Source organism: Nyctibius grandis, chromosome 3 (assembly GCF_013368605.1).
Source record: "Nyctibius grandis isolate bNycGra1 chromosome 3, bNycGra1.pri, whole genome shotgun sequence".
NCBI lineage: Eukaryota > Metazoa > Chordata > Aves > Nyctibiiformes > Nyctibiidae > Nyctibius > Nyctibius grandis.
In genome coordinates, this window is record NC_090660.1 from 39,164,105 (window position 1) to 39,176,845 (window position 12,741).

A 12,741-nucleotide genomic window follows, 5' to 3' on the forward strand; every position below is an offset into this window, starting at 1 on the left:
TTAATAGGGGTTTATCTGTGTTTATAGTAGCAGGATTGATCTGTAACCGCAAGATCAGTTTCTGTTAAAGGTATTTTTCTTGCACAATCAGTAAGCTGCAAAGCCACATTTTTAGTCCACCCCTTTTTCTCTAACACGGCATATTTATGTACAGCAACAATGGAAGGGGGCTACGCTTCGCATTGCAGGTTTGAAGTAAGTGATAGTGAAATAGCTTAGGAGCAGAGCAAATGCTCTTCTGTAGCAAATCATGTCATTCACGGTGTCTTTTTTTTTCTGTTTCAGGAGGTTGGAAGCATTATCGGAAAGGTCAGGAAATTACTTTCTCTGTTTTCATGGCAAAATATTGTATATCAGTTCACTTCATCAGCCCAGGCTAACTTTTTTTCTGTTTCTTTAACAGAAAGGTGAGACAGTTAAGAAGATGAGGGAGGAGGTAAGACAAGCCTTGATGTCTTTACTTGCCTTTCTTTCCAGCTCAGAGAACGGAGAAGTTCAGCCTGTGCAGACCGACAGTGCCATCAAGTGGGCAGTTAATTTAACATCACCGCTCTTTGCAAGTGGTGGTGTATAAATGTGCTGGCCTAAATTAAATACTGTTGTTAATGTAACCTCCTTATCGCCACACCAGTCTGGAGTCTTTAATTCCCACAGCAATATGCCTGTTCCTGTCTTATCTCAGGAACAGCTTAGCCAGCATGATTCTGTGCATCAAAACCACAGTGTCTTTCCTAGGCATGCCAGCATCAGTCCTGCACGTGGCTTGGCCTCCTGGTAGAGAGCTTCCAAAATCTGAAACCAAGCTTCAGACTGATGCTGTGTAAAGTTTGAGGGTAGACACAAGCTTCAGCAGAGCTGGAGCCAGACTTGCATAAGCCAGAGAATCCCTCTGCCCTGTCTTGGCAAAGCCTTAACTTTTTGCAGCTGTGAGTAGGCTGTGGACAGGGTAGATGTGCACACCTGCCATTCACATCCTTTGAAAAGGTTGTAAACACAAAATGGCTAACTAAAACATGGCACTGCAGAAACCTCAGTCTCCCCAGCGTCCTCAGGCTTCTTTCCCCACCACACAGCAAGCTGAGCTGTCTTCAGAGGATTGTGCCCACATGGAGGTTACAGACCCACACTTGTCCTGCAAGGCAGCACACTTACCTGGAGATCCATGTAACTTTCCTTCTTTGAAGCAAGTGCTAAAAGCATAAGTCAAAAGACAAAACCTACTGTTTAAAAGTTTAGGAATGCAAAGTGTATAGAGGATGCCTCAAGAAAAGTCAGTTTGGTTCTGGTAGATCTGCAGTATATTACTATGTCAGCTGCTTTGTTGTTTTATGCACTGATAGAAGGTCTGTGGCAGGGAAACCTCAAAGTATTTGTAGTAAAGAAAATTGTTGAGATACATCTTTAAATATACACAATAGGGAGTTCATTGTCGGGCTGACAGAACTACTTTTTTGATGATAAGAGCTTTCACCCATGTTTTCACATATAAGTACATTTGCTAAGACTTAAAAAAAAAAAGAAAAAAACTGTTTCCAATATACTAGGTAATCCAGTTGATTAAACACATTGTAGTTTAATTATTAATTATGATCACAGGCAGATATCTTTGGATATAAATTGCACACACAAAAGGGAAGCCATCGTTGGAGAGTGCTCCTCACTTCCAAGTTAAACATCTTAGTTTGAGTTATGATCCCTGGTTAGTTTTTCAAGATAAATAACAAATGTTCTTCTTCCACTCCTGAAAACCTACTGTCATGTACACGTGGTCACAAGAGGCTTTATTTGGTTGTTTGGGTTTTTTAACAAATTATATGCATCTTTATATCAGCACAGGACTAAGAGGCTATATCTCCATGTGATGATAACTCATTCCTTCTTTTAAATAACTACTTCAGTACTTCTTTAAAAGCAAAACAACTTTATTTTGACTTTCCTGACAGATGTGGCAAGTTGCATGCCATCCTTATGGAATGAAATGCAACTTTGTCTTGCTCTGCCAGAGCAAGAAATGTCAGAGACAACTTCAGTCCTAAAGAAAAGTACAAAAACCTCAGTGCTGTGCCCTGGGGTTGTTAACTTCCTGCACAAATGTGGAAGCCGCCATGTAACATTTTAATTGCCGTAGCTCTGCTTTGACTGATGGTCTATCAGAGGAGTAACATCTGTGAATTTTGGCCGCTGCCAATCCACAGTGGAGCGATCTTTCAGACATGGCTACGGTTTCAAAGAAAGAGCCGTGCTTTGCACGAAGGCAGCCGTGGGACGGGCAGGCCTGCCTGTCACCGGCAGCTCTGTCTGGCATGGCTCCTGGCACGCTCCCTGCCAGCCTGAGTCCCATGGCCCCAGGTTCGCATGTGGTGGCGGCAGCCGGACATTGCCACCAGCATGAACAAGCCCCAGGCCCTGATCTCCTTCCTGATGGGATGCTGGTGTTTGATGAGGGCAGGTCCCAGTCAGGTTGGCCTGTCAGAAAAAGTGTCTGCTGCCCTTTCTTACTTATGAACGCTGAGTATGCCTGCCAGCGGAGTCTGCGGCAGCAAGATTTTCCTATCAGTAGCGTGGTGGATTTTTTTCTTGTTGTGTTTGGTTGCTGTCACACAGGGAAACAGGATATCATGCTGTTGAGCATCAGCATGCACGTGAATACGGGGTCAGACACACAGCACATCGCCTGATTCATGGTCACCCTGAAGGCAAAGGGCCAAATTAACTCAGATTGTCTCACATTTGCTACAGACCCAGATTGTGCCTGTGGATAAATTGAAGCTCCAGTGGCTTGTTAGGCTACATCAACACATTGTTGTGCCTGAAACCTCAGGGAAAGCATAGGGTGGGTCTTACCTGAATGGCTTTGATCATTATCTACACCAAGATCCTCTTAAATACATTTACATCTAGTTTAGGGGTTTTCTCTGAACTGCCACAGTGACAAAAAGTGGACTAAGTATACCTGAGAGCAATGCTTACTTGTCTCCAAGACTTAAGCTTTTCTAACTCCTTCCAACAGGCTCCTAGCCGTAAGGAGATAACACCGTTGCTAATGCCTGTCCTACCACTACTCCTTTAAAGTGTTGTTCAGTGCATATTAATTGACTGCCTTCACATGAGACACATCTATAATGAACCTTCTCCACAGTGCAAAGCAATGCCCCAGTTAGACAGATCAAGCCCTGCCTTTGGGTCTCCAAACCAGAGAGGTGCATCTTTCCTGGGAGGCGTTGATGCTCCCTTGAGACAACAACCTTGTCTGAAATTCTGCAGCTCCAGTCCTACTTAAGGTTAACCCTGCAAGAGGGAAGGGAAAAGACTCGATTAAGCAATTATTTGCAACTTTGAGTTACAGAGGCACTATTTGCATACTGAGATGAAGGCTGTATAAGTATTTACCCAGACAGAATCCGGCTTCCTGCAGCTAGATGAATTTTTAGAGTGTGATCAGTTTATGCTGAAATGATATGATGTTGGGGCTGCAGTTGTAGGGGAGGGAATTAGATGCCTCAAGATATTCCTTCTCAAACTACATCCCTAATCCTGCTTAGTTTGCTTCCTGGGAATTATAAATTTGAAAAATATTTCTTCTTTTTGACAGAGTGGTGCTCGAATCAATATTTCAGAAGGCTCCTGTCCAGAGAGAATTGTGACAATAACAGGCCCAACAGATGCAATTTTTAAAGCTTTTTCTATGATTGCACTAAAATTTGAAGAGGTAAGCAAATAAAATATGGTTTTTTCTCTCTTCAAGTTGAAATACAAGCACTGTTTGAATTTTCTCATGTTTGCTTTAATGTTAAATATGGTTTGTTTAATGTTCTGTTTAATAGTAATGAAAGTGGTTGTATTTTTATAAATGCTTTTGGCAGTAACGCTGAAGAAAAGTAATGGGTCAATTTACAAGCTGTTTGATCATTTCTTTTGCTTTTTGGAGGCTTCAGGGAAAAGCAATTGCTTCTAGTAATGTGCACTAATGGTAGGAAAAATGTCTTGGAAAATTTCTGGTCCCATTGTGGGTTTGATTTGAAAAGAATAATTGCCTAACTTTTAGCTCTGTTTTTATATTATTCCATTTGGTATTGATGTAAATTTTATTTATGTCAAAATGAATATATAATTCATTCAACTAGAAAATTTTTGTTTTAAAAACAAACTATATGATTGACAGTTACCATATTTAAAGCTTGTTTTTTAAAATTAATTAAAATAAAGGCACTAAGAGTAAGTGAAGCAAGAGAGCACTCAATTTACTGTAGAATCACAGTTCTGTGCAGATACATACCTAAAGTGCTGGGATCTCTTCAAGTTTCATGGACCAACTATGATTATATATGATCACCACTTTAAGTGGAAACCTCACAGAAACGGCAGCAGGCTACAGAACATGAACTCTGGTCACTCAGAAGAGGATTTAATAATTCCCTCGACTTTTGAAAATCAGGCGTCCTATCCAAGAATCTCTCCTGTCCTCTGTGGAGAGACAGAGGCCCCTGCAGAATGCAATTTACCTTCTGCTAAAGGAGGAGCCTGAAGATAGGTGAACAGAATCATCTGCAGCAGGAGAAAGGGGCTGTGTCTCTCCATCAGTAATTAAACTAAAGGGATTTGAATCCCTTTCTTAGGAGTACTTATTTCTCCAAGTCAGTGAGGTTAGTCTCCACATCTCCCCATAGCACTGGGAGATGCTGACATTGATGGGAAGCATCAGCATGTGCCTTTGTTTATCCATGGTGATTGTTCACATTTAGAGTAACAGGACTAGAAGAGAGCTTGTGGGTCATCAGATGCAGTTGTCTTCTAGCATAAGCAGTATGTCTTGCAACCTCCTTCACAGCATGATCAAGAAGTAGTTAGATTTTTTCCTACTTTTTCCTGTTATTGGATCTATAATCTCAGTTCTCTGATCATCAGACACCTTCTTTTCATTCCTCACCTAAATTTTTTATTGAGCAGTTTATACAGCTTTGTTCCTGTGCCAGCACTGGCCATTAGTTTAAATGATTCTTGCCTTTCCATCCCTGAGGATTCCTCTCTTAGACGGATTTTTAGAAACCAGTTTTATCCCCCCACACTCTCGCTTTTGTCAGAGCAGGTGAGCCAAGCTCAGTCTTTCAGAGGATGCATTCCTCACCTGTCTCGTGACTCTAATAGTCCCTTTCTACCTTTTCCACAGTTACAGTTTGTGTTAAATGTATATGTTAATTGTGGACAGGTTGCAAATGAAGGTCCACAAGGGCTTATTTAGTGGCGCTAAGAGTCTTCTGTCCTGGCTATCGTGCTAACATATCCCTACTGCTGCTGGAAATGCCTCACCTCCTACCAGTGTAATGCTTTCTACACAACCATGCTGTGCCTGGCAGGTATCCACAGCTCCCACTTAGGTGTTTTCAGTGGGAACCTCTTTGGTCTTGGCAGACATTCCTGTCAGCCCCCAGACATATGACCTTTTTTTATATACTACAAATGTTAATCCCATTTATATTTCTCCAATCCTTCATGGGTTTTCAGATCTTCCTTTGTGATATTTCAGTCTTCCAACATGTTGATAAAGTACCCTGGTTTTGTGGCATGGTATACTTTAGAAGAACGTTATTTTTTTTTCCTTAGCAGTTGTTAATGAGATAATAATGATATTGTGGTTGAATCCTGCAGAACCACACAAGTAATTCATCTGCTTCTCAGCTTTATCTCCTACCCATCTCATACCAGTCCCTGTTTCTTCTAGCTTAAGAGGCAGCTTTGTGTACAGTACCATACCCTCCAATCCACAGAGACCTGGAGGGAGCAGTCTCTCTGCTCTCTACATGAAAAACATGCTCTGTTTAAGGCCTTATCCTGAAAAATGCTGAGGGATCATTAACAGAGATAATCCCTGCCAGTTCCCACCAAAACAAGTACCCAGTGGAAATAATGCTGCATTTCTCATAAAAGCATTGAACACTGCACAGTGTCATATCCCTACCCCACCGCCCAACACCACATTGTCTTTGAAAGTGCTGTAGCTAGCAATAAGTGAAGAAATCTGAAATTCAGGCATCTGACTGGATTTTATGCATATTTACCCTTCTAGATTTTGGAGGGTATTTTGGGCTCTTCATGTGGATATTAGCAAAGGAGTGTTGGCACTCCCTGCAGATAAGGTACTGCAGTTATATTCCGAAATATCTAGTATTTATTTTTAATATAATTGGCTTCTGGTATATTTAAAAGAACAGTGGTCAAGAAAAATGTCTCTCATAATCAGTTAGGTTTCGTATAATTATTCCTGTTAATAAAATGAGGTAACTGTAACACTTTGGAGGCAAAATAAAGTACTGTTTCAGAAATCACAAATGAGCTAGCTAACAAATGTTATTTTTCATGCATATCTTTTTGTTGGAGATTTCTTTGGCTATTTTAAAAATTGAAAGTCCCAGAACAGACAGTGCCTGGCCCAGCTCTGGTTACCGCAGCTACCTACAAACAGAACAAAAAAGATGCCTGTGCGAGACTGATGGTTTGAGGGATTTTTTGGTATTTGTTATGCATGCCCACATGAAGCATTTTGACATGAAGCCCTTGAACCCTTAATTTCAACCCTACAGCTGTATAGCTGGGGATGAGCAGGTCTAGGAAGACATGGGAGCCCTGGAATGCTTTTCTAATGTTAACAAAAAATCTCAAAATGCATCAAATGATAGGAAAAAAGAAAGATCTGGAGGAGTGTTCTCTGCGTGGTGACTCTGCAGCCTTATATCACTCTGCTTTGACAACCTTCCTAATAAAAGTTGATTTTCTAGCAGCCTGATGATAAATTTACCAGATAGGTAGGTAATTACATAAACAACTAAGGCGTTCACTGCAGAGGAAAAAGAGAGCTCTTAAAAAATGTCGCTAACCCAGTCAGACTACTGGAGCTGCAAGAAAGGACATTTTAGAGCAGTGATTTCCAGACTGGAGGCTGAGACCCAAGAAATGCAGCTGTAAGTTCACTGGTGAGTGGGGCAGCTCTGGTTTTGAGTATAAATATGCATAATCCACTGGAAGCACATGGTAGTTAAGTGCTGGAAAAAACAGCAGGCGGAGCTCAGTGATCAGACCTTCTCCAAATAAATAAGAAAAAGTTTGATGGAATCCTTGTTCATTGGCAAACATTTATGAAGGAATTGCTCAGCTCTAGGAATAAGGAGGAGAGAAAGACAAGGTGATAAAAGCAATTGAGATGATGCCTTTTTGACAAATACTAACTCCTGCTGCTACAGCTAAGGTAAATCCTGTGGTGGTCATTTAGTAAACCAGTAAAGAAGAATTTTGATATGTTTTTCCCCAGAGATTTGGTAGATTTCTGAGCTGCCACATTTGCTTGCCTTGAGAAGTCACAGTTAGACACTGTGACTCTAGAATGCCAGGAGCTTGGGATGCTGCAAGGCTTCAACGCTGGGAGCTGGCTCTCCCACTGCTTCGAGGCTCACAGTTAGCCTGTCCTGGCTGAGGAGCAGCCCAGGCAAGCGGGCAGAAAGCCGTGCAAGGTCCCACTCTAGTGTCTGCCAGAGCCTTGAGGAAATGGATGCAGTGCCACAGAAACTTAGAGATTAATGAAATAGGAATCTCCCAGTTACAAAGATGACTGTTCTGTGAGAAAGCCTCCAGTAAGCCCTACTTGGGAGCCTGCAGTTCTGGGGGGAATCTTTTTCTGCTCATTTCTCTTTTGTTGTGTTTTTGAGCTGGACTAAGTCCTTTATGCACTCCACACTGCTGAGCCTGCGGGTTTAGATTTTGCTCTTTTTAAATGAGAGAAGAAAATAAAGAGAATAGCGGCTTCCAATTTTTGTGAAGTGCTTTTGAAGGCAGTAAGTGCAGTGAAGGCCTTGAAGCCAGGGCAGATACGATATGGAAGTGGGAGACATTATCAGGGTCGTGCTGGGTGGCTGAAGAGGGTTATTTACCTACATCTGGATGATCATGTGCCTCCACCTGACACAAGTGTGATATAGTGAGATGGCATCTTCCAGCTGAAAAATTGGCATGACTTGCACTTTATTTTAGATACAAGGGTGCTGCAAAATTCCATTATCCCTCCCGCTTTATTTTGGATTGCAATCTTTCACTGACACAAGGACTAAACAAAATGTGAGTTACTGGCTGGCAGAGGAATGATTTGATAGCTATCTTGTGGCATGCAGCAATGCTTCATTCCATTTAAGATTTTTTTCCTTCTCTTTTAAGCCAAGCAAGGTCACACTGAGCAATTTCTTGGACAGAAGAATGAATCATAGAATCATAGAATACCATGCTGCGATCACAAGTGCAGAGGTGCTGCAGGAATCAGTGCTGGTGTCACTGAGCTCCTGCACCGGTTCAACAAGGAGTGCAGAGTTGTTTAAAGTACCTTTTTTTTTTTAATTTGGGGTCTTGATCACACAGTGTAGGCACTTTTTTTTTTTTTAACAAATGGTAACCTTGATAAGAGAGAATGTAGGGAAACACATCAGTTCTGTCTGCTGGAACTCTTGTTGCGTCGTAAATGAGTTAAATTAATATGAAGTGCATGTTTTCTGTCATTCCTGTCCTAATCTTTTGGGTAGCATTTCTGTGAAGGGTGTAGTAGCCGTGCCATGCCACCTCACAGATGGATGATATGGTCTTTTCAGCTCGCGGCTAGTGTTAGTAAACCACATCGAGATTCTCATGAGTTGTTGGACAGGTGCTGTGCAGCTTGTGACTTTTTTTTTTTTGTGATCCTAACTGCTCTTAACAGCATCCCATCGATCAGTGGGAAGATAAGCTTTATCTTTTCCTCTGTCATGAAGACATTAGAGGGATTGTGTTGTCTTGCCTAGAAGATTTTGAACTAACAAAATATATTTAAAACAATGTAAACCTTGTGACAAGTAGTATATCAAAATGCTCATGAAAACGTGCAGTGTAGTCTCATTGGATAACGAGATACACGGATACAGATTACGTTACCTGGATACAGGCAATTGCTGCTCTGCTAAGGTCTTTGTACTCTGGTTACAGAGCTGTGATGGAAGAGATTTTAGAAATTGTATAACACTACAAATACTTATGGAACTGCTACAGAAGAGAAATTAAACCTGGGGGGCAGCAAAATATTTATAAAAATAATCTGATTTACTCAGCTTCAGATTATTCACAGATTCTTTGTCATTCCCTTTTTTAACCTTTTTTCGTTGTGTCAAACCTGACAAGAAGTTGTGTGAAATGTAAAGACATACCATTTAGTAGAAGTGTTGTAATTGAGATGGTGGAAAAGAGACCAAGTCAGGATTTGGGGGCCTGTGAACTCAAAGGCCTCTTTGTCTTTTCCATCTGCTTTGGCTGGTCTAATGACAGATACCACCTTCTCCTCCTCCTCCTAATCTTGCCTCAGACACTCTCTTCTGGTCCTGCAGTGTGGACCTGCAATGCCAGACAGCAAAAGGGTTCCCCTGGCACAAGCTGCTTGTGCAGTTCGTGCTTACGGCGTATCACCTTCAGAGCCGGTGGCTTTACCCACAACAGAAACAAACCACGACTGGTTGCATGTTCCCCAGGTCTCCACGAACAGCTCAGGCATTTGCTCTGAGCCCTTCAGTGCTTACCAGGAATGACAAATCCTCCACTAATTCTTACTGATGTTGTGATTACAGGACATAAATGCTTCAATGACAAACAGCACGGTGACAAGCAAACCGCCCGTAACACTGCGGCTCGTCGTCCCAGCAAGTCAGTGTGGATCCCTTATAGGAAAAGGAGGTTCCAAAATCAAAGAAATCAGGGAGGTAAGTCTTGGGATGTCTGCCAGGAACTCTGGCTAGCTCGGCGTCCTACCGCAGCGTGCCCTGCCACCATCGGCCGCTGCACTTTGCTCATCGCACGAATGTGAGCACGTGCTGATGAAGAGCCTGGAAAAGCCTTGCTCTGGGGGAAACAGGGGGTCCAGCACAGCCACACCCATCTCCCTTCCTTGAAGCTAAAGAGTGTGTGTGAAGTGAAGAAACAGCTTTACAACATACTAGTCTCTGACACATAGTTTAGCAAAGCAACAGTTTAGCGACAGAAATGGCTCGTCCAGTTTCTCTTCAGGCACAGTCCCCCTCCCCAGCAATACTCTGGTGATCCCAAGTTGGACCATTGCAGCCATTTCCAAATTAGCTGCCACCCTTGCAGACAGAGGAAGGCCCAAGTAGCACTGGGGAGTCCAGGTTAGTAGATCACATGCTTCATCTACTTTTTAGAAAAAAATTATTTTCATACTCTTTTCCTGTTTCTCCCTAATCTCACTGTGCCACAGGTGACCTGATTTCTTGTATTCCAAACCCATATTGACTTTTTTTAATCCAGATTTTATCTAAAGGTATTCATTCAATGTGCTGTGCTAGCAGCCACTTCTTCCTTTAACCAGAAAAAGCAAAAATTATCATACAGTGCCAGTGTTAGTTCTTCCATGCATGCCTGTAACAACATAGCACATGCCAAGCCAAGGATCCAAGGTTTGTCGTCAGTCAAACAAGAAAAATAGGTACATGCTCAGTTACGTAGAGAAAATCTGAGTAGGGCATTTCAGAAAACTGGATTTTTATTATGGAGAAACTGACAGTGCTCCTTCTAAATTTGTGTTCATTCCAACATGGGGTGGGGTGTTGAATATCAGGATAACATGCTGATCAATTTTTTTTATTTGACTGTGTCAAAACAGAAGCTTTTGACAGGCTTTACCAAAGTGAAGCTTCCTTTTTATTAATCTAAAATGTAGTAGGTTTCAGTGAGCTCTTATGCTTCATTTCAAATTTGAAAAAAAGTTAACAGATATTTTCCTATCAAGGAAAATTTGATCAAATGTCAAAAAGGAGTGGAAAATCCTTTGATCAAAATTTTACATCCAGCATTTGCTATGAAATGTTAGTTTATGGTAGCCTTGGAAGGAAATCCGGATGGTGATAGAGGGCAGTTAAGGGTCTCGTTCTGTTGACTTTCAGCGTCTTCCAGATTATTTCATTTCAATTCCAATTTGATTGTCCCAGGAGCTTTTTTAACAAAGTTCCCTCTGAAGGCTTATCTTCACCTTTCAGGATTTGGCTGCTACTGAAACGGTCTTTTCTCTCCTTACGTACAGGGAAGTAAAAGCAGCATGTGGCACTTCCATCAGCTGAAAGAGCTGCCAAAAGCTATTTTCAGAGTTTTTGTTGCCAAACAAATATGTTGTTCCTTCATGTGCCTCTTGCTTTGTAAACTGTATTCATGAAAACATGCATAGGTTGTCTGCTGTAAACTCGCAAAAAAACAATTCAGAGCCCTGCCATTTGAAGGGGGACCCTGTGCTTACTGACATCTGCAAATAAAAGGCAATTACAAATCAGGTTTTTTTTTCTTGGAATTCTGTTACTTTATTTTTCATCAAAGAATCCGGGAGCTATGACTCTCAGTAGTCCTTGTTGTCAAACCAGCTTTTGAGATGTGGGAGAAAAGAGTCACTTGATGACACTGAGGGGAAGAAAACATTATTTCTGTGCAGATGTTAGAGTCATAGGAAACCCTCTCTCTTTTTTCCTTTAATCCCCAAAAAAACTTTGTCAGAGAACTTTGTATACATGGGAGAAGATACTTGTGTGTTGAAGTGCATTTCCTGTGTGGAAGGAAAGTGTTCAGTTTGCCTTATGCACGAGACGTTTCTGGCTCAGATTCTGCACGGCCACCGGACTGTTGGTGTTTCAGCCGTTCGTGTCTGGGTGAGTCAGAAAACCTGCAGAGCGGCTGCAGGCTCTCGCCCTGGCAGGCAGAAGGCAAAGCCAGGCTAAAAGCCTTGCTTCTGGAGAAGGCAGAGCTACGGTCAGAGCATGCGGTTGGAGGCGACCTCAGCCATGGGACGTGATCTCTCTTGGTCCTCCAGATCCTTAGGTGTCCAGGAGAACTGTCAGGCAGCAGGAATCCAGCTGATTTCTTAGTTGTGTTAAAATAGGAGCAGGCGTGAGCATGAACCATGTGCTGGTGAGTGCTTAGCTCCAGGTTTTACAGCTGTCGATACTTTGGATTTTATTTTAAATATTGGTAACCTCATCTAGAGCACTCAGTGAGTGCTTTTAAGATATACATAGGCTTTTAAAGGTGAGATTGGTCTGCTGGTCTGTGAACATTAAATGATGTGATTATTCTGGTCAGCATCGTTTCAGAAGCAATTACCTACTAGTCTAGTACAAGGAAGTAAGAGGATAGTGTTTGGCCAAATAGGCCTTTTGATAAGGCTAATGTAGGGAGAAGTCACACATTTTTTTAAGCATAAGGGTAGTGGACAACATATTACTTGTTTTTTCATTGCTGACATATGACCAAAGTCAAAGAATAGAAAAGATTAGTACTGGAAGCAAATGCATAAATGACTGCAGTATTTGGCAGAGTATTTTCTGCTAGATGTAGATACCCAGATTTGTACGTTAAACAGCAAATATTATCAAACAGGAAAAAAAAAAGGAGCATCCAGCTTGAAATGTCATCTGATTTCATCATCATACATCACACTGAACGGCAATTGCACAAGGGATGGTCTTTTGTGTTCAGTCATGTACCCAGGAACAACATGTAGGGTTGCTGTACTATTTTCAAGACAAGATAACAAAAAAAAAAGAAAAGAAAAGCATGACTGATTGATCGAATTATGGCGAAATTCCAAAGCCTATTATAGAGCAAGGAATTGATGTTCTGGCCTTAAACAGCACTAGTGAACAGAAGATGCAATCAGTAATTTAATCAGTCTCTGTAGAGAAGAAT

At 41.7% G+C, this 12,741-nt stretch overlaps 1 protein-coding gene across 1 annotated transcript in view; it reads left to right on the forward strand.

Annotated features, from left to right (window-relative positions):
- Window positions 1–12,741, forward strand: part of LOC137660985 (poly(rC)-binding protein 3-like) — a 57,431-nt gene that overhangs the window by 16,095 nt on the left and 28,595 nt on the right. The window contains exons 2-5 of the mRNA XM_068396241.1: window positions 286–309; window positions 404–436; window positions 3,593–3,709; window positions 9,627–9,758. Coding sequence (XP_068252342.1) covers window positions 286–309; window positions 404–436; window positions 3,593–3,709; window positions 9,627–9,758 — 306 coding nt within the window. The remainder of the gene's footprint in view (window positions 1–285; window positions 310–403; window positions 437–3,592; window positions 3,710–9,626; window positions 9,759–12,741) is intronic.